At 48.2% G+C, this 26,268-nt stretch overlaps 1 protein-coding gene across 2 annotated transcripts in view; it reads left to right on the top strand.

Moving 5' to 3' along the window:
- Positions 1 to 8,140: 8,140 nt before the first annotated feature.
- The window catches only part of LOC147097452 (sorting nexin-1-like), a 33,533-nt gene continuing 15,405 nt past the window's right edge, over positions 8,141 to 26,268 (top strand). The window contains exons 1-7 of one of the 2 annotated variants that reach the window (XM_085972447.1): positions 8,142 to 8,343; positions 16,274 to 16,370; positions 17,570 to 17,700; positions 19,998 to 20,076; positions 22,682 to 22,725; positions 24,259 to 24,400; positions 25,255 to 25,333. In XM_085972447.1, the coding sequence (XP_085828573.1) occupies positions 8,188 to 8,343; positions 16,274 to 16,370; positions 17,570 to 17,700; positions 19,998 to 20,076; positions 22,682 to 22,725; positions 24,259 to 24,400; positions 25,255 to 25,333 (728 nt within the window). In that variant the 5' untranslated portion in view covers positions 8,142 to 8,187. Of the gene's footprint in view, positions 8,344 to 16,273; positions 16,371 to 17,569; positions 17,701 to 19,997; positions 20,077 to 22,681; positions 22,726 to 24,258; positions 24,401 to 25,254; positions 25,334 to 26,268 lie in introns of both variants that reach the window. The other variant, XM_085972448.1, reaches the window with a different exon arrangement.

Below are 26,268 nucleotides of genomic sequence, written 5' to 3'. Positions count from 1 at the left end.
TATTCCATATGCTTTCTTAACCGCCTTATCAATTTGCTCTGCCACCTTTAAGGATTTGTGAATATGCGCTCACAGGTCCCTCTGTTCTCGCACCCACTCTAAATAGTACCATTTAGATTATACTGCCTCTCCATGTTGTTCCTCCCAAAGTGCATCACTTCACACTTATCCGCATTAAATTGCATCTGACATGTTTCTGGCCCATTTCACCAGTCTGTCTATGTCCCCCTGAAGTCTGCTACTATCCACTATGTTGCCATGTTTTGTATCATTTGCAAACTTTGAAATTATACTCCCTAATACCAAAGTCTGGGTTGTTTATATATAACAGGAAAAGCAATGGTCCGAATACCGACCCCTGGGGGACCCCACTGCACAGTTCTCTACAGTGCATCGGCCTTATCTTGCTAGTTGGTAAAATAATTGCTACTGTAGGCTAAGGACCTCAGAATGTGAGCCCCACAGGCTTGTCCTCAGAGGCTACGAGTCATGCATTGGTTCCAAATGTGTACACACTCCCGCTGAATACAAAACCTGCTTCCCACCGAATCAGAAGTTGGTAAATAATGGAATATTGAAAACACACTTCTATTATCCTTTCAGGCAGCGAATATTAAGAATGTATTTCTAATATTTCTGTGCTGTCATTCTCTTTCTCCTTCATCATATAATTATTCTGCACCTTCATTATACAGGAAACTTTGTGTTATCCGGAGGCTAAATGTCCGGCAAGCTCGAGCCACCGGCAAAAATCAGGAGCCGTTTTGTTAGGTTTTTTTTCTTCTCGTGGCTTTTTTTCCAACAGTCAGGCTCTGCAAGGTCTCTCTGAAGCTGTTGCTAAGCTACAGAGACGCTTCCAAGGTACAGGCCGACTGTTTAGAAGCTGTTGCTAAGCAACAGTGTTTGTTGTCAGATACGGAGATGAAAAGCTCCGTATGTTTCAACATTAGCGCTGGAGTGTCCGGCAGGTTTGAGGGAACGGCAACAGCGCGGTCCCGTCGGTGCCGGATAGCACAAAGTTTCCTGTAGTTCCCTACATTACAACAATGACTACACGCCAAAATACTTCATTGGTGTTTTGGGATGTCCTGAGGTTGTGAAAGGTGCTATATAAATGCAAGTCTTTCTTTCTTGTATAAATCTTTAAAATTGTATTAGTTGAATTCAGTGATGTAAAACAATTCAGGTTTTGTTAAAATTAAATAACTGAACAATGCTATGTAGATTTAACTGAAAACAATTGTAATTAATAGGAACCATGGCTTCCACTGAGAGCAAATATGGTCAAGCATGAGATGCATCAAAAAATCTAATTCTCAGCATGTGGGCAGTGCTGGTAAGGCCAACATTTATTGCCTATCCTTAGTTGCCCTAACTGAGTGGCCTGCTAGTCCAAAGAGGGCAGTTAAGAGTCAACCACGTTGGTGTGGGACAGGAGTCACATACAGGCCAGACCGGGTAAGGACGGCAGATTTCCTTCCCTAAAGGACATTAGTGAACCAGTTGGGTTTTTACACCAATCCGATAGCTTCATGGTCACTTTTACTGGTATTTCCAGATTTTTAAAAGCTGAATTTAAATTCTCAAACTGTTATGATGGGATATAAAATGATGTTCTCTGTATTACAAGTCCAGTAACATAACCACTACACCACCATCCCTTTAATCAAGTACTGGGTTTGGGCAATAAGTGGGGATCAATAAACTAATGGACCACAAATCATTAATAATAGAATGGGATTGCTTATGAGACCACATTATTGATAATTAAGTTTATGAAGCAGATTTATGTCACAAAAATAAGTATATATGAATGAGGATTAAGGATAGTATGTAATAATAACGTGGTGTAGGAACGGAGGTTCCTATCTGAATAAGGTATTCGACTCGATGAATCAAATCAACAGGTTTTAATGAACAACGAAGTTAACAGGGAAACTACAGGAGAAACGGTACACAGGTCTATTCAGCTTGCTGGGCACTCGACGACTACTGGAAGATTCTGGAAGCTGACGTCATGACGTCATCGCGTTCTTCGCGCCACTGGTGGTCACGTGATCGGCGTCATGACGTCATCACGTGGAGTGCAGGAAAACACAATACAGTACAATTAACAGGCAGTTTAAAGGTGCAGTCCGCGTTTGCACTACACTGTAGTTAAAGGGATTATTACCAATTGTTCTGAGACCCTTGGTGGCTCCGCCACAGGCGCCCCCCCAGAATCCACTTTAACGGACATTGTCAACCGAGTAGGAGGCTTAATGATCCTGGCCGAACGGCGATGAAATTCAGGCAGCGGAAACGGGGCATTAGTAGAAGAACCAGTGCCGGATTGCGGCAGAAGCGGCGTCCCGGGCGAGGCAGAAACGGTAGTCAGAGGTGCAGGCGCGTCAGAGGTCGAATCGGGCTGTTCGACGGTGGGCAGGTGCACGGCTGGTCTGGCGGCTAACGGCGGTCGGCCGCGGCGAGGCGGTTGGGCAGCCATGACAGGCTCACTCCGATCCAGGTGGGCTGGTTTGAGCCGGTCGATAGAGACGGTATCAGACTTTCCACCGACTTCGACTGTGAAAAACTTTTCCCCTGATGAGATGACACGAAAAGGTCCAGTATACGGTGGCTTGAGTGGGTCTCTGTGACCGTCTTGTCGAATAAAGACATAGTCCGACCTCATGAGCTCTGTCGGGACGTGAGGCCTCTGCAGGTCAGGTTCGAGGTTGGGATGGGCAGGAAAGTCCTGGCCGCCTCCTGATGAAGTAGGAGCTGTTGAGCTGCAGACCATGGTTCGGTGTGTGGAGGGAGAAAGTCACCTGGTACTCTGAGTGTCTGGCCATAAACCAGCTCAGCCGATGAAGACTGAAGATCCTCTTTTGGTGCTGTCCGGAGGCCTAGCATCACCCATGGGAGCCTGTCCACCCAGTCGGGTCCCCTCAAGCTGGCACGGAGGGATGCTTTGAGAGACCGATGGAACCTTTCGCACAGGCCATTCGCCTGCGGATGGTATGCAGTAGTACGGTGCAGCTTGGTACCCAGGCCTTGTGCCACTGCGTTCCACAGCTCTGATGTGAATTGCGGACCGCGGTCCGAGGAGATGTCTGATGGCACCCCGAACCGAGCCACCCACGACGAAAGAAATGCCCTGGCGATGTCTGCTGCGGTGGTAGCGGCCAAGGGAATCGCCTCTGGCCACCTGGTGGTCCGGTCTACCACCGTCAAGAGGTGTGTGAATCCACGCGACCCGGGAAGGGGACCTACTAAATCCACGTGAACGTGGTCGAAACGGCGCTCAGGCACCGGGAAGTTGGCCACCGGAGCCTTGACGTGACGGTGGACTTTGGATTTTTGACAATCGGCGCAATTGTTTGTCCAGTCCCGGACGTCTAAATGCATGCCTTTCCAAACGAATTTGCGGGACAGTAGCCGTTGAGAAGCCCGCATCCCCGGGTGAGATAACCCGTGGATTGCCTGGAATACCTTCTTGCGCCATTCGACCGGCACAATGGGCCGGGGCACTCCCATGGATGTGTCGCACAAGAGCATGGTTCCTGCCGCTTGAAACGGCACGTCTGCAACCTGCCAACTGGAAGGCGTGGTCCTAAACGCTTGTACCTCTGGGTCTGCCAGTTGATCCTCTGCCAGTCCGACAAAATCGATGCCCAGGTGGACTGCCTGGACTGGAACCCGGGAAAGGCAATCTGCCACGAGATTATCCTTGCCTGACACGTGCCGCAAGTCCGTTGTGAATTCGGATATAAACATGAGGTGGCGCTGCTGCCGAGCTGACCAAGGTTCCACCGTTTTGGCCATGGCGAAGGTGAGCGGCTTGTGGTCCACGAATGCAGTGAACGGACGGCCTTCTAGCAGGAAACAGAAATGCCGGATGGCCAAAAACAGGGCTAGCAACTCTCTGTCAAAAGTGCTATACTTTCGCTCGTTCTTGCGCAGTTGGCGGCTGAAAAAGGCTAACGGCTGCCAACCTCCGTCGACCCACTGCTCTTGCACCGCTCTAATGGCGTAGTCAGAGGCATCCGTAGTGAGGGCAACAGTCGCGCCCGGGAGTGGGTGTGCTAGCATAGTTGCATAGTTGGTATCGCGGAATGCCTGGTCCATTTGCGGTGTCCAAGTGAGAACATCCTTGCCCGACTTTCCTTTTAGTGCTTTGTACAGAGGTTGCATTAACCGGGCCGCCTTGGGGACAAAACGATGATAAAAATTTACCATCCCCAAGAACTCTTGTAGGGGTTTGACCGTGTGAGGCCGCAGGAATGCGGTAACTGCCTCTACCTTAGTGGCTAGCGGGACGGCGCCTTCTGGGGTAATCCTGTGTCCCAGGAAATCAATGCTGGATACTCCAAACATGCATTTAGCCGGATTGATAATAAGGCCGTGTTGGCTGAGCCGGGCGAAAAGTGTACGTAAATGGGCCATGTGAGCTGTTGTATCCTTGCTGGCTATTAGGATGTCGTCCAAATATACAAAAATGAAGGGCAGGTCCCGTAAGACAGAGTCCATCAACCGCTGGAATGCTTGCGCTGCGTTTTTCAGACCGAATGGCATGTGGAGGAACTCAAAAAGGCCGAATGGAGTGATGACTGCCGTTTTGGGGACGTCTGGAGGGTGCACCAGAACTTGGTGATATCCACGAACGAGATCCACTTTAGAAAATATAGAGTTGCCGGCCAGATGTGCCGAAAAATCTTGGATATGGGGAATAGGATACCTGTCCGGTGTCGTGGCGTCGTTTAAGCATCTGTAATCCCCGCAAGGTCGCCATCCGCCGCCTGGTTTGGGTACTATATGCAGTGGGGAGGACCAAGGGCTGTCCGAACGCCGGATGATCCCGAGGCGCTCCATGGTCTGGAACTCAGCCTTTGCGGCTGCCAGCTTGCCGGCTTCTAATCGCCGCGCCCGAGCGTAAACGGGTGCTCCGGTCGTAGAGATATGGTGCTCCACCCCGTGCCGTGTGCTTGCAGCCGAAAAAGTAGGCCTGGTGAGCTCCGGGAATTCGCCGAGCAGGCGCGTAAACCCGTCTTGTGACGGAACCGCACAGGCCACCGACCAGGACACGGCGGTGCTGCGGTGGCAGGGCACTGCGTGGAAAGTGGACGCATTAATGAGTCGGCAGTGTTGGACGTCGACCAGCAGACTGTTTGCACAGAAAAAATCAGCACCCAGGATGGCCTGTGAGACCTTAGCTGTAATGAAGTCGCAAACAAAACGCTGACCAGCGAAGGTTAAGTTTACCGTCCGTTTCCCGAACGTACGCATGGCAGCGCCATTTATTGCCATGAGGGAAGGGCCCTGGCCACCGGATAGTAGGTCCAGCTTTGAAGCTGGGAGGATGCTGCACTGTGAACCAGTGTCGCACAGGAATCGTCGGCCCGTAACGGAATCCGTAACGTAAATGAGTTTGCCCGCTGAGCCCACCGCCATAGCTAACTTGCTGTGCTTTTTAGACCTTGTTGTCCATCCGGGGGGACGCGGGCTTGTTGGAGTTTTTTTTTTCTCTTGAGGGAAACTGCAAGGAGGCCGGCAGCATCGAGTTTTGGCGCCAAAACGGGCGTGGTACGCGCACCATCCTGCTGGGGGAGGGCCGGGCTTCGCTCGCATGGGGGAAAGGCGCCTCGTGGCTGTACAACATTGCTGAGTAACAGTAAATATCTTGTCTGCCTCTGCAGCGAGTTCAGCACCGTCTGTGATGGCAGTGTTGGCCAATGCCGCCTGAACCGGTTCGGGTAGCTGGTAGAGGAAAAGCTCACGGAATAAAAAGCATTGGGGTTCCGCGCCCAACAGCGTGAGCATTTGACTCATCAGCTCTGACGGTTTTGAGTCCCCGAGGCCGGGCATGGAAATAAGCTTGCGTGCCCGCTCCGACTTATTAAGATCAAATACCTGTAGCAAACGGGCTTTAAGCGCTTCGTACTTGCCCTCCTCCGGTGGGCTTCCAAGGATGCTGACGACCCGCGAGGCCGTGGCACTGTCGAGAGCGGCAACCACGTAATAATAACGGGTCGCATCCGCTGTGACCTCCCGGAGAGCGAACTGTGCTTCTGCCTGGAAAAACCATGCTGCTGGCTGCTGTTCCCAGAACTGCGGCAGTTTAAGGGCGACAGCGTTCGTGTTCATCCTCAACGAAAGTTGTCCGACGAGATCGGGTTCACCAATGTAGGAACGGAGGTTCCTATCTGAATAAGGTATTCGACTCGATGAATCAAATCAACAGGTTTTAATGAACAACAAAGTTAACAGGGAAACTACAGGAGAAACGGTACACAGGTCTATTCAGCTTGCTGGGCACTCGACGACTACTGGAAGATTCTGGAAGCTGACGTCATGACGTCATCGCGTTCTTCGCGCCACTGGTGGTCACGTGATCGGCGTCATGACGTCATCACGTGGAGTGCAGGAAAACACAATACAGTACAGTTAACAGGCAGTTTAAAGGTGCAGTCCGCGCCTGCACTACACTGTAGTTAAAGGGATTATTACCAATTGTTCTGAGACCCTTGGTGGCTCCGCCACAGTGGATTGTAAATAGTATTTGATGGGGATAAGGAATTAATGAGGATTGAATATACACTCTTAGATTAAAATGAATGGACAGGAAATCGGGAAGGTCTTGCAACCAAATTCCCCACTAGGCTCCTGCACCTGGATTGCTAAAGATGAAAATTTACCTCAATGCGTACGTTTGTGGAGGATATTCTTGATGAGGGCTAAGCATCACACACAACGTTTAATCTTCCGAAAATAAAGTACGTATGCTCTAGGATGCTGTCACTACACGCTGGCTGACCTCAGGTCCCGAGAGACCCAATAGGAGTATTATAAAAAGTACTGCACATAGGAAGGAAAACGGGTGATGTGCACACTCCACGAATGTGTTGAAATAGGTTAGGATGAAAGAGACTCAGGAGTCAAAGCTCTGCATGTCCAAGCAATCAACAAATCCAATAGAATGTTGAATCATGAAGGGAAATCCATTTTAAACATCCCTGACAACAAGAACTTAATACAGTAGAGAACTTTTAATGATGGCATTACCACTTTAAAATACAAGTTGAGAACAAAGAATATGGAGGAACATTTTTAGCAGACATTGCTCATCGAGCAGTTGTAGACAAGGACAAAGCTGGGGTTGCCATAGAGCCAGTGGAACCGACCAGCACCGTCTTGAAAAGACCCTCATTAAACTACAATCTAGAGCAAAAAATATAGAAGAACTGACACATGAGGCCCCGTCTGCCCTCTCAGGTGGATGTAAAAGATAGGGTAGATAGTGAGAAACTATTTCTGCTGATTGGGGCATCTAGGACTAGGGGCACAGTCTAAAAATTAGAGCCAGACCTTTCAGGAGTGAAATTAGGAAACACTTCTACACACAAAGGGTGGTAGAAGTTTGGAACACTCTTCCACAAATGGCAAGTAATGCTAGATCAATTGTTAATTTTAAATCTGAGATTGATAGCTTTTTGTTAACCAAAGGTATTAAGGGATATGGGCCAAAGGTGGGTATATGGAGTTAGGTTGCAGATCAGCCACGATCTCATTGAATGGCGGAACAGACTCAAGTGGCTGAATGGCCTCCCCCGTTGCTGTGTTCCTATCCCTCAAGCAACATCACTAAAACAGATTATCTGGTCATTTATCACATTGCTGTTTGCGGGAGCTTGCTGTGCGCAAATTGACTGCTGCGTTTCCATTACAACAGCGACTACATTTTTAAAAAAGTACTTAATTGACTGCGAAGGCAGTTCGGGACAGTCCTGAGGCGGTGAAAGGCGCTATAGAAATGCAAGTTCTTGCCATCCCCGATTTTAATCGCTCCACCATTGGTGGCCATGTCTTCAGCTGCCTGGGCCCTAAGCTCTGGAATTCCCTCCCTAAACCTCGCCACCTTTAAGATGCTCCTTAAAACCTACCTCTTTGACCAAGCTTTTGGTCACCTGCCCTAATTTCTTCTTATGTGGGTTGGTATCAATTTTTTTTTGTTTTATAACACTCCTGTGAAGCACCTTGGGACGTTTTCTATATAAATGCAAGTTGTTGTTGTTGTTGTCGCGGGACGCCGCTTCCCGCCTGTCCGCCGGCCCGGGACAATAAAGTCTTGTTGAGGGGCGGGGGGGGACAATAAAGTCTTGTTGAGGGGCGGGGAGACAATAAAGTCTTGTTGTGGTTGTTAGGCACAAAATGGCGGCGGAACGGCGGTGGCGGCTAGAATCCGAGCCCGAGGGTCAGGACATCTTCACCGGCAACGTGCAGGACCCGCACCCGGGCCAGGACATCTTCACCGGCAGCGCCCCGGACCAGGACCCGTCCGAGGGCCAGGACATCTTCACCGGCAGCGTGAGTCCCCTGCACCGGCGGGAGCGCTCACCTCCAGCCCGGGGCTCCCGGGGAGGCGGGTGTGTGTGAGTCCCGGGCCGCCCGCCCACCCTGTTGGCTGGGGTGGTGGGAGAGTGAGGGAGGCAGGGAGGCCTCGCCGCTTCCCCGGGCATTCGGGGCCTCGCCTCGCCGCTCGCTCATGGGCACTGAGCCGGTCCCCGGGGGCGGAGGGAGCCGCCGACTGTGTTGGTTGTCGGTGTTTTCGGGGCAACCGCAGCAGAGCTGCTCTGTTGTTGCTGCTTCTTCTTGTCACTGCCGGCCCTGCAGCCACTCCCCTTCACCCGCTGTCACACACCTCGGGGTGCTTCCTCCAGGCTCTCTGCAAAGGCTGTCTAGGATTGTAGAATGTTTAAATCTGCCCTTCACTCGAGTAACTCTTAAAGTCCCTGTTCTTTAAAGCTGCAGCTTTCTACGGGAAAGACTTTAGCTGCTTGTTTCATACAGGATTGTGTTGTTGTGGATCCCTCCCCCCCACTATTGGCTCCATACAGGACTGTACTGGGTCAGTGTGTGCATCCCGCAAGTCTGTCGGATACACCAAGTATAATATCTATATTTTTGGTGGTAATGCATATAGATTGCACACTCTGGAATTTTAGCCATGGTGTGGCGATGCCGGTGTTGGACTGGGGTGGACAAACGTAAGAAGTCACACAACACCAGGTTATAGTCCAATAGTTTTATTTGAAATCACAAGCTTTCGGAGCGCTGCTCCTTCACCTGACGGAGTAGTGCTCCGAAAGCTTGTGATTTCAAATAAAACTGTTTGACTATAACCTGGTGTTGTGTGACTTCTTACAGCTGGAATTTTAGATCTCCTTCCACCCCCCAATCCCACCACCTCCTCTCCAGCTTTGGGAGCACTAGGTTTGATATGGAATGAAATTAGGAAACACTTCTAAACGCAAAGCGTGGTAGGAGTTTGGAACTCTCTTCTGCCAATGGCAATTAATGCTAGATCAATTGTTAATTATAAATCTGAGATTGATAGCTTTTTCTTAACCAAAGGTGTTAAGGGATATGGGCCAAAGGCGGTGGTTATATGGACTTAGGTCGCAGATCAGCCACGATCTCATTGAATGGTGGAACAGGCTCGAAGGGCTGAATGGCCTCCTCCTGCTCCTATGTCTGGGGAAATGAGCAGAATGTTCTCTGATCAGGCTGGTCATGCAGCTTAAGATGGAGTGCCGCAGCGTGGTATCATGTATTGGAGCATTACAAGACTCGCCGTGCTGCACTTGCTAACTTTACCTCCCTTTTAGTTGGGCTAACCTTTTTTTAAAGTGACTAGTTGAAGTCTGGCTCGAGGTTCCTTTGGATTGTGCTCGCTGCCTGTGTTCATGGCTTTACTTTGTTCCATGCACTTTAGTAAACTTCAAATATTGCCACTTTAAAAAAAAAAAAAAAAAAATTAAAAATTTTGCAATTGTACTTTGCTGAACAATGGATTTCCTGCAAAATGGCCTGTCAGCATGTTGGCCGCTATGTATGATGTAGGGACAGAACTCTGGAAATCTAGATTTCTAAACTTCCTTAATACTCTTGCTTTTTCTAGCTAACTTTTTTCTCTTTTTAGATGTCTATTGGTCATCGAGTGACTGGCAAACTTGCATACTTTGGTTCAGAAAGATGAATACATTTATTTGGATCAAATTACTGCAGCTTGATTTGCATTTGGATCCAGTTTCTTTGACTGCTCTTCAATTTGTCACAGGGCAGGGGACCAGCAGGGCACTTCCTATCTGATCCAACTTGGGCTTGGTGTTTATTGCTAAGCTGCAAGTACTGCAGGTGAAATCCAGGGTAAAAGTGGTGGTCTCTGAGGCATTAATGCTAGAGAGTCAAAGTTGTGGGTTTATATGCACCATTTCCTACCCTGCAAAAGTGACTACACTTCAAAAGTACTTCATTGGCTGTAAAACTGCTTTGGGTCGTGAAAGGCGCTACAGAAATGCAAGTCTTTTAATGTGGGCTGACACTTGTGGCATTACTGAGCAGATGCCATGCTTTGGGTGTGACACTAAACTGGGCACATGAGCATTAAACATTGATATCAAGTTGGACACAAAATAGAAGTGGCCTACTCTACCGATGGCTCCCTCAACTCTTGCCTGTGCTAGTAGTTCAGATGGATGTTAAAGATCACAAGCCACTACTTCATAAAGGAGAGGAGTAACACATGAAACGTAAGCCAGAAACCTTCATTGTGCCACTTTAGCCCAACTTTGAGTCCAGCCCAGCAACTCCTGCCAGCAAGCTGGCCTGTGGTGAAACATTCACTATTTAATAATGAGATGTTGTAATGGATGCTTGCACATGTATGGGAGTAAGATGATGGGCAATAACTTCAATTGTGAAGGTGACTTTTTTAGTGACCTTCCTGTCCACCATTCCTGTCTCAATCAGAAAGAAATGGCAGTGTCATTAAGTCTATATTTCTTGGGATAGAGGTGGCTTATTGGCAGTACAAGCACTTGTTATGAACAGATATAAGGAATTTCCTGGCTTCAGCAAACTAATTGAGAGGAGCACCTTGGCTAAAGGTCGCTGCAAAAGTGGCACACCATGAGTCAGTCGTTGGGTCTGGTTTGAAACTACTCCGTGCATCCATTTAGGAAGTGCGACCTCCTGCAGAATCCAGTGTTGGCTGCAATCAAGGTTAAATTGCACAGCCTGAACTGGAACAGGAGGAAAATCTCAGACTTAACTGCATTCAGTACCTGTGTATGAGAACAGCAAATGCTGAGCTTAGCTGCTTGAAGGTGTCCACAGAGGGACTGTGATGCTAGGAGGAGCAAGAAATCTGAATCTGTACCCAAGGCTCTGGCAGTTAAGCCAGCAGAAAGCAAGCTGGGTGCATCTGCAAAACACTGAGCATTTTTTTAAATTGAAAACAATCTGAATTTGATGAGTTAGAATGTTGCCCTTTCACCTGTGGGGTTTGGATCCAGACAGGAGAGGGAATTTGCCCCTCCCTGCTGACTGTCCAATGATCACTGACTCTGGGGAGTTTTAACTTAGTCCATGGTGGCTAGGACAGCATAGAACTGCCGATTAAATTGGCAACGGGATGTGAACCATAAGAATAGGGTGTGGAAATGAGACTGTTACATTATTGGGCAAAGACATGAGATTGTGGCAAATGTAAATTTGTAGCAGAGTACCGCAAGCTTTTATTTCTATCTAGCAAATACAAGAAACCTCTGCATGTAACTTGGCCCATGAATAACTAGTGAATGTTGGTTCATTATATTTGTGTTTCTGGTAATGGAACAGGTGCTACTGTGTTTAAGGAAGTGAATTCATCAGACACTGTTTGTGCTTCCCACTTTCTATGTGGACATGGCCCAGTATCCGGCACTGATACAAAATACATTGCAAAACGGCAAACCCACTGTTTACAGACAGCCACACTTTGCAGAGAACCTGCACACTGCTTCTGAGGTGGTCTTTGAATTCCATACTGCATGCCTCTCCTGTTGTGGAAATTTGTGTTCATTATGGTGCAGGCATGCTATAGTTACCTCTGACTGCTAAGGAGAGCAGATTGCAGGGCTTGGGTGTGTCTGGTTAAGTGAGGAAGAATTCTGCTTGTTGGAGCCTGCTGCTTCATGCACTAGAGTGTAGGTAGCGCTATCCATCTATCAGTTTTGCGACAAGGCTTTGCTTTACAGGACTTGAAGTCAATCCACTCGAGCCTTGAAGTTTAACCATGAGTGCCGGGATCCCAAGTCCATCTTACTGGTGGCACGAGCTGTGATATGTACTTGGTTCCTTGGAGAGTGAGCCCTTCCTGTGCGATTATACTTTAAAATGACCCAAAGAATCTCTGTGCCACAGGAATCTTGCCTTGCTTCAGAGTAAGCTTGCAGCTGGAATGTGACTCTGCTGAACCTAGGGATCAAGGCAGGGGATTTTCTGAAGTGATTAACATTGTAAGATTTCCCTCCTGCCAAGTATGACTTGTACAGACGTTATTGTGTTGGGTTTTAATTGTACTTCAAGCAACTGAATCGTGGTGTACTCTTCTGATGGGCACATAAACAAATAGACTGTAACTAAAATAACTAAATAAAACTTAACCAATTCAATTAAAATTTCGTTGGCCGGGGTGGTGATGCACTCCGGTTTCTGTGGCGCTCACCGGTCGCGGAAGGCCTCGAGCGTGCCAGAGGACGCAGTGTGCTCCATCTCCATGGCCACCCGGGCGCGAACATGGCCGCGGGAGAGAGGCAGGCAGTTGGGCCGAACGATGAATCTTGGTGTAATGTGGGGAAGCTGTTGTGGGCGTGTGACTGTAATGTAGTAAAGCTACTGTATATTCTTTAAGATCCTTGTTTTCTCTTTCCTCATGCTGGAGTCAGGGTTTTGTGGGCAGCAGCCACACTCTGCTACCTTACTCATGGTCTTTAATTTGTGAGCTTTGACAGTGAGTGTTGATGGGCTGTTTGACTACAGTAGGCATCACAGCAGATCAGATCCTGTCTTCAAGACTGGGCACCTCACTTTAGGAAGGATGTCATGGCCTTGGAGAGGGTGTAGAGGAGATTTACTAGAATGGTACCCGGGATGAGGGCTTCCGTTATGTGGAGACTGGAGAAGCTGGAATTGTTCTCCTCCTTAAAGCAGAGCAGGTAAAGGCGATTTGATAGGTGTTCAAAGTCATGAAGGTTTTGATGGAGTAAATGAGAAGCAACTGTTTCCAGTGGGGGGGGAAGGTGGGTAACCAGAGGGGAGACATTTAAGGTAATTGGCAAAAGAGCCAGAGGGAAGAATAAGAAACATTTTTTTACGCAGCGAGTTGTGACCTGGAATGTGCTGTCTGAAAGGGCGGTGGAAGCAGATTCAAAAGGGAATTGGATAAATACTTGAATGTAATTTTTTTTTAAAGGGCTATGGGGAAAGAGCAGGGGAGTGGGATTAATTGGATAGCTCTACCAATGAGCTGGCATGATGGGCCGAATGGCATCCTGTACTGATCATTCAATAATTCACCCTATTCACGTGTGCACACTTCCAGAGTGGGTTGCTGTCAAGTGATCAGGAGTTGCCACCATGTTTTGCTTTTGTTTATTCCCCCCTCCCATGCCAGTAGCAGCCCATGTGCCACCTCTTTGCCCAAGACCAGCAAACTCAGCACATCCTCGGGATTGAACCGGAGGTCGTCCTGGTCTGTGTGGCTCCAGTTATTCTGTCAAGAATAGCAGTCCAATGCCAAGTAAAGCTGCCTCCTTTTCCCCAATAACATGCCTAAGCCCATACCACACATGGTCTTGGTACTGCACCAGTGTGGGATATTTCCAACAGGCTGTATCATGCAGCAGTGAGCAAGGCCACTGTTCATGCTGACTTGAGTCACATACTTTGGGGGGGGGGGAGACTGCAAGTCTGTGTATGAATTCCCTCCCCATCCTTGGCACCCCACATCATGTACTTTATCAAACAAATGGAATAGGAGGAGGCCATTCAGCCCCTCGAGCCTGTTCTGCCATTCAGTTAGATCATGGCTGATCTGTATCTTCACTCCAACTACCCGCCTTCATACTGCTGTTTGGCTCCAATGTCTCGCCACAGGTGATTTGACTTCTTTCCCTAGTGAATCTCCTAGTAGTTAGTAACAATTTAATTATTAAAAACACAAAATGCTGGACATGCAGAAGCCAAAAGAGAAAAAGCTAATTGACTGACTGGTTTTGGGTCGAGACCCTTTGTAGCGTTTCAGATACCAACCTCCAGGCTGAGTATTTTCATTATTTCAGACTTTGAAGTTTCTTTAGTGAATGGACTACTCCAGAGACCCCAGCCAGTTTTTGCACTTCATTCAAATTGTCCAATAATTTAATTAAGCATTGTAAATAAGCCAAGTGGGAACGTAGTGCTTAAAAAAACATTCGGATGGTTTGACTTGTGACCTTTTGAATTGAGTAGTGTAAATGATCAGATCAGTAGGGAACAGTTCCTCTATAATTGATGGAGGATAGAAGTGAGGGAGAGGAGATTAACAAGAAATAACTGCTGCAGCTGGCTCCCGCCACATCTGTCGAGCACAGTATTTTGATGCCTTAACCAGGGCTCCCTCTGCTGTCGGGAACAAGTTTAGTTTGTGTTTTTTCTGCCTGTGGATGTAGGCTTGCAGTGTGAATGGAGAAAAAAAGACTTGCATTTCTGTAGCGCCTTTCACGACCACCGGACAGCTTAAAACACTTTCCAGCCAATGAAGTACTTTTTGAAGTGTAGTCACTAATGTAGGAAACGCAGCAAGCTCTCTCAAACAGCAATGTGATAATGACCAGATAGATGTTGGTTGAGGGATAAATATTGGCCAGGACACCAGGGGAGTCCTCCCCTGCTCTTCAAAATAGTGCCATGGGATCTTTTACATCCACCTGAGAGAGCAGTCAGGGCCACGGTTTAACGTCTCATCCAAAAGACGGCACCTCCGACAGTGCAGCACTCCTCAGCACTGCACTGGAATATCGGCTGAGTGTTTGTGCTCCAGTCTCTGGAGTGGGACTTGAACCCACAACCTTCTGACTCCGAGGCGAGGGTGCTACCCGCTTACACTGGTTCACTGAGAGCGCCTCGACCTAAATGGTTCCTTTAGTGTTAGCTGTGGTTCAGTTGGTAGCCCACTTGCCTCTGAGTCAGAAGGTCGTGGGTTCAAGTCCCACTCCATGGATTTGAGCACATAAAGCTAGGCTGATATTCCAGTGCGTGCTGAGGGAGTGCTGCACTGTCGGAGGTGCCGTCTTTTGGATGAGACGTTAAACCGTGACCCCCGACTGCGCTCTCAGGTGGATGTAAAAGATCCCCTGGCACTATTTCAAAGACGAGCAGGCGAGTCCTCCCCGGTGTCCTGGCCAATATTTACCCCTCAGCCGACATAACAAAAACATTATCTGATCATCATCCCATTGCTGTTTGTGGGAGCTTGCTGTGCGCAAATTGACTGCTGCGTTTCCCACGTTACAGCAGTGACTCCAGGTCAAACAGTACTTCATTGGCTGTAAAGCACTTTGAGACGTCTGGTGGTCGTGAAAGGTGCTATATAAATGCAAGTCTTTTCCTAATCTCGCAGATTACTAGCTTCTAGCAGGCTTGCCCACATTTGGGGTGGATGGTCATCCTGAGCAGGGTTACATTTCCTACCTGGTTACGTTGACGGTCAGAGCTTGGGGTGTCTGACTGTGACCTCACTCAGTTCAAACTCTTGGCATTTAGTGACCGTGGTATGCCTGGAGTTGGGTTTTTTTTGCTTTCTCTTTCAACCTTTTCCCCCCCCCCTTCCACCCCACCTGTTATATCTATATTGATCAAAATTATTTTGTTGGAAGTTTTTTTTTAAGCCTACTGTAGGCGTAGGCCACTTGTGCTTCACTTTCATCTTTCATGTGTCGGTCTGTCCTTTTTCCGCCCCCTCACAAAAGATTAAAAGAGGAGATTGTTGAACCCTTTCAGAGGAAGTTTTATTTTTTTTTACTTCAACACGACCACCATTTCTGAGCTTTGCTCCCCTGGAAACCTGGTTGAGTAGATTGAGGCCCCCAGTAAGGCTCGATCAGTGAGTGTCTGCCTTTGCTCACGTGATTTAATTCTGAGGGAAAAGTTTTTTTTTTTGTTTTTTTACTGGAAGTCCTGCTTTGCATTTCCTCAATAGTGAGTGCTTGAGATGTACCATGAGGATCAAACCTAGAGGGCAGGTGCCCAGTTGTGATCTAAAGAATAGGCAATTTATGGGTCACACAGCAAGGTTCATTGGTGCTCCTGCTTGGTGAGCCTTGACCTTGTTAACTTGTGGCTGTATCAACTTTTATTGCCACTTGACCTTTTTAAAAGCTGTTCATTGATCATCTAGTGCTTCTAACTTTAAGTGAATTTTAATGTTTTTTAGACCAGCCCTTTAGAGATGGATTCCAGAAAGACTCCCAGCAGCAACTCCAAGACAAATGGGATACATTCTGATGACGATGAACAAGATATTTTTGCGGGTAAAGGGTTTAAAACTCCAGTAATTGCACAGCACATTACTATTTTCTCCATTGTAAGATCTCTTAACCAGGCTAGCCAGTCCCATGGGTGCACAGAGGAAACTCTCGGAGTTGCTTTACCCAAGGATTTGAGCAGGTGCTCGTGTGCATTTTATATTGGAGAGCGACACTTCAGCAGAGATGTGCGACCACCCAAGCTTGGTTGCCTTTCGATCAGCGCTTTCAGCCCTGACCAGACCTGCTGGGGCTCCATCCCTTCCACTGCCTCCTGCTAATCTTGAGCCACCTTATTGGCATGGAGATTGCTTCCTTCATATTGGTTTTCTGGTGGGAGTACTATGCAGCATAGCCGTGGCACATTCTCAGTATAACAAGGTTGCAAGTCCTGTACCTGGGATTTGTAACACCGATTCACATGCAGTTATTTTGGAGTAGGCTGCATTGTGTTTATTTTATTTAAAAAAAAAAAAAAAAAAAAAAAAAAAATGTTTTGCAAATTTAACAACCGGCATCCTGTTGGCATTTAGAAGATCCTACGTTGAAATTTTTAGTCAGACAGTGCGTCAGGCATCTCTCCAATCCAGTATTGACCCCCTAACCCTAAAGTTTGTGTCTCAAACGATATTCTCGAAGGGTAAGATTATATATACTAAATCTTTTCTGACCACTGCAGCCCCATGCAGTGTCTCCCTCGGCAGGTGTGGTCCAAAACGCGCTCAAGCTCCAATACTGTTGCTGAGAGAGCATGTGGATCTGTGCCTGTGATCTACACAGTGAGCGCCTGAACTTGTGCCATCCTGAACATTTGCTGAGTGGGAACCAGCTGCCTTCTGCTGGAGATGGGTGGTGGGGAGCAGAGCCACAGGGTTGAGATCTGTTTACAACTATAGGGAGAGACACGTGCTGTGTCCCAGTTCCGGCAGCATTTCATAGCTGTGAATGGAGGCCTAGAACTAGACGGAGCAGCAGATCTGCTGGAGTCACAGCGGGTGTTGGCTGCAAGCGCTCCTGGGCTGTTATGAATACTGTTACATTGGGATTGAGTGTCCCAGCCTGTAGCATGGAGATTGTGTATCTTAGGTTGAAGAGGCATTGTCATTACACCAATGAAAGATGTGTGTCCTTTCATTGTGGTAAAGGATGCTGAGGGCAGTGTACTGTGGCAGTACTGAGTTATGTTGAATGCTATCTCGTTGCAGAAGCCACTGTGGAGTTATCTCTGGACAACACTCAAAATGATAAGAGTCAGACCAAACCGTCCGCTACTGGCCCATCAGTAACAGTTCCACCCAGCACTGCTATACAATCCCAGACCAAAATATACCAAGAGGTAAGGATTCAATTTGAAGCCTCCAAATGTTACGAAGTATAGGCCCTAGTGTAAGAGTTGTGCTTTTTCTCAACTTTTGAGAAATTTGGCTTTTTAAAAATCATCCCACTTCTCTTTTTTCTTTCCCCCTGCCCCCCTCCCAGTTGTCTATCAATCAGTTTTTCTCTGCTGTAGGTAAACTTTAATTTCAGAGGAAGGGCTGTTGCCTAATGAGCAAATACTACCTTTTGCTAATCAGTACTTCATTCATTCATTCATTAATTCATGGGATGTGGGTGTCTCTGGCAAGGCTGGCATTTATTGCCCTTGAGAAGGTGGTGGTGAGCTGCTGCAGTCTGTGCTGAAGGTACTCCTAGAGTGCTGTTCAGGAGGGAGTTCCAGGATTTTGACCCAGTGGTGATGAAGGAACGACGCTATATTTCCAAGTCTAGATGGTGTGTGACTTGAAGGGGAACTTGGAGGTGGTGATGTTCCCATGTGCCTGCTGCCCCCCTCCTAGGTGGTTGAAGTCGCAGGTTTGGGAGGTGCTGTCGAAGGACATTCCTGTACCATCATTCTTACACAGGTTCCTCAACGCTGGTCACTTATTCGGGCCCCAGCAGTGCTAGGTGGGTAGATGTGTACCCTGAGCTGAATCAGCACCCTTACAAATGGCCAGTGTCTGTCGGAGCTCAGACATTGATGCTTTTGTTTATTGCACTTTTACGGTTGCATTAGTAGACCTGCGGCCATTCTTATGGCTAGACAGAGTGTTGCTATCTGAGGGGATGTTGCAGCTGCCCCTGGTGCTATTTCCAGCAGGTTTACTGGATAGTGAGCAGCAGGAACCTTGGTCTGTTTCTTTTCTCCCTTCTGATTGGAGTGTTGAAGCCAACAGCAATGCCTCTACCAATAGTTGATTCGGTGTCGACTGCAGGTCAAATTGGAGCATCTTGGTCTGTGCAGCTTGGCTTGTCGCTGTTTAACGAGTTGGCCCATTGCGCACTACAAGGGGATTTGCTGAACACTGAATCTTTCTCCATTTCCAGATCTGCTTAATGTGCACGACTTTGGGTTGCAGGGGTTTGAAAGATGCACGTCACTGAGGATGAAGGGGACCCTTGCAAATCTATCCTTACAATGCATGCCAAAATGTGAACCTATTCGTATCCTATGTGATCCCCCTGTTGTGTATTGGTGGTGCAGAGCCCTAGGAACTCTGCAGTTTAATGTATTACTGGAAGTGCTGTTCATCCAAATCCCTGTGGAAAATGGTTTATTTTCCTTGCACTGCCTCCCAGTGTTGCCCCAAGAGTGAGCTTTTCCTATCCAGCTGTGTGTATATATCAATGGTACTTAACCCTTTTATTATTTGATGGCTACTTTGTACAAGTCTGACAGCAGTGGCATATTCTAATACCACCTTGGCTCAGTTGGTAAATCCAGGCTGAGTATGGATTCAAGCCCCTCCAGAACTGGTGCACTCTGTCTAAGCTGACACTACTGTGCAGTGTAGTACAGTCCTGCGGCAGTGCTGCATTAGTGGAGATGCTGTCTTTTGGGTGAGACGTTAAACAGCGGTCCTATCTGCTTGTTCAGATGACCGTGGAACATCCATTGCACTTTGAAGAGCAATTATACCTCTACCAACACCACGAAGAACAGCATGGTCCTTTGTTTTGTTGCTTTTTGTGTAACCTTGCTGTTTCCACAAAATGGTGGCTGTTTCACACATCCCTCGTGGGTTCTGAGGTACTTGTGTCCTGAAGATGTGAAAGGTGCAATACAAGACCTTTAATGTTGGAATTGCTCCTTTGCGTTCACAGAATCACAGAAACCCCACAGTGCAGATAGAGGCCATTTCGGCCCATCGAGCCTGCACGACACATATCCCACCCGATCCCCGTAACCCCACGTATTTAATCCCCCTAACACTAAGGGTCAATTTATCATAGCCAATCAACCTAACCCGCACATCTTTGGACTGTGGGAGGAAACCGGAGCACCCGGAGGAAACCCACGCAAACACGGGGAGAATGTGCAAACTCCACACACAGTCGCCCGAGGCCGGATTCGAACCCGGGTCCCTGGCGCTGTGAGGCAACAGTGCTAACCACTATGCCACCGTTATTAGAAAGCAAAATACCACTTTTATTTAGGAGAAATATTGGGTTCAACTTCATGACTACTGTAGAAAGAATAGTAAAGTAGCCACGTAGAAGATGTTTGATCAGTTCTACGGAAATGTCTGTTCTTTGGGTTTGCGTATCTTTTGTTGGGTTGCTGACTGTTGTGCATCTGTTTCATTCCCTTGGCAGTTAGAGGAAGAAGAAGCGGAGGAGGAGGGTGAGGATCAGTTTGACATGAATGTTACAGTGACTGAGCCAGAGAAAGTGGGTAAGTGTATGATCATGTTTTGAACTGGGGAAAGTGAAGTGATTTGCCTCACGGTCAGTGTTGGTTTATAATGGGAGCATGTATCACTTGTCGGTTAATGCTCTCTACGCGCTGCTTTCTCTAATGCTAACGCTGTCTGCAAATGATTGACTGCCATTTAAGAATGCACTTTCCTTCTTTCTCTTTCCTTGCCTTCAGCACAAACCTCTCCGATATTGACAGCATTGACTTCGGTACTCCTGCAGATTGAGGGCTCCACCAGTTCTCCTTTTTTATTTTTTTTAAATTTGGGGTGATTGTCTAATGGAGGGGACACCATGCTGATGTGATGTTGGGTGAGCTTCCCTACTGTTCCTGATCAGAGCTGTCACACTAGGGATACTCTGAGCAGAGAATAGGCACTTCTGAAGAATTGGAGCATGGGGAAAATCAAGGCGTTGTCCCTGGGCCCCCCACACCATTAGCAGTTTAGCACAGTACTAATGGAAGCATAGGAGGCTGGCTGCACTTGGTATTCACCCTGGGGATGGGGTGGGTGGGGAAGGAGGAAGAAAGCGTTTGGGAGAGGGAACAGAATGTTTTTGTTGAAAATTTAAAGGGGAATTCCAGTGCTTCCTATCTTTAAAGTGACTTATCCAGATTCTGAGAAGTGACCAATAGGTGGAAGTTTGGAACTATCTTTATAATGTGTGAAGTAATTAAAAATATTTTTTAGATTTCTGTTACACGCAGTCGTGTCACTGTTTTTCTATACTGTCACTAGCATGTATGCAATGCTGGATTTAAACCGCTCTCCAGAGCTCGTTGACTAGTACTTCCATACACTGGCCCTTCCAGAACCTACATGTTAAAGCAATAATTGCTTAACTGCACTTACAATGTGCTGTTGGTTCCCTGATCTAAGGGCACCAGATTTGTAACCATGGCTGTCCAATGTGGCTTAATATTTTCCACTAAGTTAGTCTTTCACGGATTACCAGCTGTATCGGTCTGGGAACTTGTCACTCGAGTGCTTGTTGGATAGACTTTTTAAATTAGTGCAAAAGTTACGTGCAATCTCTTGTTTTAAAGGCTGCTTAGGTTGAAAGGAGATGGAAACTCTTGCTTAGCTAAAGTAGTAACTGCTTTTAGTGCTGTGAAGTATGGGAGCAGTGGTGGCATGTGTCAGTGGGTGTGTCAAAATACCAAACATGCCAGCCCATCATTTGAGAATTAACTGAATAAGTGGGTGACTGGAGTGAGAACACTTCTTCATTCAGTCCAGGGCCCAACATCTGCTACAAGTTTTTGTCTTGTATTGGCAATTATTGCAATTGCTCAATGTTAATAAAGGTTGTTGCAGTTGATCTAGTTTATACCACACTATTTGCAGCAAATAAACTCTGGCCAACAGAGGAGAGAGGGCAAGGATTATGTAGCATTGTAATGATTTAAGCAGAAGACTACATAAGAACATAAATAGGAGCAGGAGTTGGCCATTCGACCCTTCGAGCCTGCTCCGTCATTCGACAAGATCGTGGCTGATCTTCTACCTCAACTCCACCTTCCCGCACTATCCCCATATTCCTTTGTTCCCAAAAATCTATCGATCTCTGTCTTGAATATACTCAATGACTGAGCCACCATAACTCTGGGGTAGAGAATTCCAAAGATTCACCACCCTCTTGAGTGAAGAAATTTCTCCTCATTTCTGTCCTAAATGGCCAAGCCCCTTATCCTGAGACTGTGACTAGATTCCCCAGCCAGGGGAAACGGCCCCTCCGCAGTAACTAGGACTATTGGTCCATTTAACCTATCATGACAAATCTGTTTCCTTACAATGATTCTGGAGCCAGTAACCCTGACAGAAATCCATCTAGTCCTTTTAGAAACAAAAAGCACTGCCATGGTTTATTGTTTCACTATCCCTGGTACTTTTTTTCCTGACTATTCTGTCAGCCTCTTGTATTTTTAAAGTGTGCTCAAATGTCTTTTGACCTCAATTTTAAACTATGTCCCTTAGTCTTCATTGATTAAGCTTCACCCATTCCTCACTGTGAATGCTTTACAGAAACATGACCAGTTTTAAGCTGCTGCCGTAACTTGGTGCTGTACAAGCCTCCCAGTGTTGTGCTCTTCCACCTGGTGGCATTCTCAATCAGCGCCCTGGTGGCTCCACATAACCATTGGTCTCTGCTGCCAGAATCCGGTAGAAGGAAACCAAACATTAACCTCCCCTTTGATGTGAAATTCCAATCGGGGTGTGGTTCTTGGCTCAAGACTGTAAATCCAGGAGCTCTGGGCCATGTCTGGAATTTGGCAGAAGTGTATGGGGATTCCAGGCTGCACTAAATAAGCCTAATGTTCTGCTTGTCCAGAGACACACACAATCAACATGGCTATAGAAGTAGAAAGGGACAAACTACTCCCAAACTTGGTGTTCCTCTTCTCTTCTAGCTAAAACCATAGGGTTTGCACACATCAGTTATTCATGCTCTTTCCAAGAGGGCAACCATCCTGATGTCGAGAGCAGGCATTGTCCTAGTGTGTGTAAACTGTGGCTGTAATAACATCATGCAGCAGCAATGTACAGTACTTGGAATAATCTCTCTTTAATTTCACTTAGGTGATGGAATGGCTGCATACATGGCCTACAAAGTGTCCACTTTGGTATGTATCAGCAGTGTGTGGGCATCTGTTGCAATGTAGCATGACTTTTTGTGCTGTGTGTGTATATATGACTCGCGGTGAATCATGCAGCTATTCTGATCCATTTAAACAAAGGTGCTCTATTTACGTGTTTAGGTTGCAAGGCTTGCTGCATAGTTGAAATGACATTGTGATGTAATGTATGTGTAAATTGTTTGAACTGGGTAACATGGGCAATGCGAGAATGCCATCGCACTGTTCTTGGTCTCTTTCTATGAGAGGCTGGGGTGGGGGCACTCGATACTGCCAGAGGCTGGGGTGGGGGCACTAGATACTGCCAGAGGCTGGGGTGGGGGCACTAGATACTGCCAGAGGCTGGGGTGGGGGCACTAGATACTGCCAGAGGCTGGGGTGGGGGCACTCGATACTGCCAGAGGCTGGGGTGGGGGCACTCGATACTGCCAGAGGCTGGGGTGGGGGCACTCGATACTGCCAGAGGCTGGGGTGGGGGCACTCGATACTGCCAGAGGCTGGGGTGGGGGCACTGATACTGCCAGAGGCTGGGGTGGGGGCACTCTATACTGCCAGAGGCTGGGGTGGGGGCACTCGATACTGCCAGAGGCTGGGGTGGGGGCACTAATACTGCCAGAGGCTGGGGTGGGGGCACTCGATACTGCCAGAGGCTGGGGTGGGGGCACTCTATACTGCCAGAGGCTGGGGTGGGGGCACTCGATACTGCCAGAGGCTGGGGTGGGGGCACTAATACTGCCAGAGGCTGGGGTGGGGGCACTCTATACTGCCAGAGGCTGGGGTGGGGGCACTCGATACTGCCAGAGGCTGGGGTGGGGGCACTCGATACTGCCAGAAGCTGGGGTGGGGGCACTCGATACTGCCAGAGGCTGGGGTGGGGGCACTAGATACTGCCAGAGGCTGGGGTGGGGGCACTAATACTGCCAGAGGCTGGGGTGGGGGCACTCTATACTGCCCAGAGGCTGGGGTGGGGGCACTCGATACTGCCAGAGGCTGGGGTGGGGGCACTCTATACTGCCAGAGGCTGGGGTGGGGGCACTAGATACTGCCAGAGGCTGGGGTGGGGGCACTAATACTGCCAGAGGCTGGGGTGGGGGCACTAGATACTGCCAGAGGCTGGGGTGGGGGTACTAGATACTGCCAGAGGCTGGGGTGGGGGCACTCGATACTGCCAGAGGCTGGGGTGGGGGCACTCTATACTGCCAGAGGCTGGGGTGGGGGCACTCGATACTGCCAGGGGGTGGGGTGGGGGCACTCGATACTGCCAGAGGCTGGGGTGGGGGCACTCTATGCTGCCAGAGGCTGGGGTGGGGGCACTCTATGCTGCCAGAGGCTGGGGTGGGGGCACTCTACTGCCAGAGGCTGGGGTGGGGGCACTCGATACTGCCAGAGGCTGGGGTGGGGGCACTAGATACTGCCAGAGGCTGGGGTGGGGGCACTAGATACTGCCAGAGGCTGGGCACAGAACCTCGTACTGGTGTATGTGTCATTGGCTAATAGTTTTTGTATTGTTTTGCTTTACAGACCAGCTTAAAGATGTTCAAGGGGAAAGACTTCACTGTAAAGCGAAGATTTAGTGATTTTCTAGGACTGTATGACCGACTCTCGGAAAAGCATTCGCCGAACGGCTTCATCGTCCCTCCCCCTCCCGAGAAGAGCCTAATGGGTAGGCCCATCATTGGAGTTTGAACTGGGATTCTGGTTTATATTCATTCTCCCAGCTGTCCAATGTAGTGTAGGGGACCAGACTATCTCAAGTCTGGTGCAAATGACAGTTTTGAAAGGAGGGGCTGGAGAACAATGATAGTTTATTCAATGTTAAAGGAGTGCTGTTTGAAGCCTCCCCAACATTTCATTTCTAGAGGTTTTTTTTTTGGGGTGTTTTCAAGTACCTGGTTGTCGATGTGTTTGTGCATAGCTCCTCTTTCTCCCTTCATTCTCCTTTCCACCCCCCCCCCCCGGCCCCCATTCTGACATTCTTAAATATCTATTGCAAGACCTGATGCTGAGTCACGGGAGTGGTCTGGTTGAGACTTGACTTCCCTCTTGCTTTGTGGGGAGGGGCTTGCCCTCTGAGCTCTCCCCACAGCTGAGTGTGCTGTTGGAACTTTGCCCTACACGAGTGTTCCTGAGGAGAGAGGATTGCAGAGAAGAAAAAGACGCACAGGGAGGGTTGAAAAGATGACTCTAATTGGCCGTAATGTTTAACATGCTCTAAATGTGTTATTATGCTAATGACTTCTAGCAGCAAATATTCGTACCAGGGCACCATGTCTTATCAGTGGAATCCAGACCTTCCTAGTTGGGAAGCCTTTTAGCTGGGCCAAATTGGAATGTTCTCCTTGGGCAATGACCAAATTTAATGCTGTATGGGAGTTTTTTCCTTGCAGTCCCTGTCCCTGATTTAAGAAACCACCACAATTGTGCCAATGTAGCTGGCCAACTAAGCGATATCTCCACTGTCTCTGGTTCTCCCAGTTTCCTAACACAAATTGCTAATCCTGGTTTCTCTTTGGTAAGGTATGACCAAAGTGAAAGTTGGGAAGGAAGATTCCTCCTCTGCCGAGTTCCTAGAACGGCGGCGAGCTGCATTAGAAAGGTGAGTACTGAATGGAATTGGTGTAAGGCAAAGAAGGTGCAGTATAGCTTCAACAACTACTTGCATTTACAGAGCACCTTTTAATGTAGGAACATGTCCTGAGGCGCAAGGAAAGCTGCTGCTGCTGAGCCAGAGGGAGAAATTAGGAGGGGTGAAGAGACTTGGGTTTGAAGGGGGGCTCTTGGAGGTGGAGGCAGCACGGTTGCTGGAGTGGAGGAATTAGGAGTTTGGGCAGGGAGTTGTAGGCCTGGAGGAGATCACAGTTGGGGAGGGGTGAGACCATGGAGATTTTTTTACAAAGATGAGAGTATCGAGTTGGAGGGAGGTGGGTGGCCTTGGGAGCCAATGTAGGTCAACAAGGGCAAGTGGGGCTTGGTGCAGGATAGGTTATAGGCAGCAGAGTTCTGGATGAGGTGATGTTTCTGGAGGATGGGAGGCCAAGTGAGCATTGGATAGTCAAGTCTGGAGGTGAGGGGCTGAAATTCTCCTTCATGCTACAGGGAATGCAGTAGATGGTTTTACTCCCCTCATAGAATGGTTACAGCACAGGAGGAGGCCAGTCGGCCTGTCACGCCCATGCTGGATTTCTGAGAGCACTTCAGCTAGTCCCACTCCCCCACCCTTTCCCCGTAGCCCTGCAATTTTTTTCCTTCTGGTACTGATCCAATTCTCCTGTGCTGTAAATACTGTTTTCCATGGGCATATGATTCTGCCCTCGGACAAGAGAGCTGCATTTAGCAGTGTAAATGGCAGGAGCCTACTGGGGGACATAGGTCTCCTGGAATCGGAGCTAAATGAGTGGTGGGGTAAAATGGCTTTATGTGTCTGGATTGTAGCCATGCAGCTGCTGTGGCTAGCTGGAGTGGCCGTGTGTGTCCTTGTTTGTGTGGGAACTTTTTACCAAAACACCCAATTCCTAGTTTTGTTATGTCTGG

The sequence above is a fragment of the Somniosus microcephalus genome, chromosome 32 (genome assembly GCF_052327205.1).
Source record: "Somniosus microcephalus isolate GS21.2 chromosome 32, FLI_Smic_1.0, whole genome shotgun sequence".
NCBI lineage: Eukaryota > Metazoa > Chordata > Chondrichthyes > Squaliformes > Somniosidae > Somniosus > Somniosus microcephalus.
Note: the sequence above shows the minus strand (reverse complement) of the source record. Positions and strands in the feature narration are given on the sequence as shown.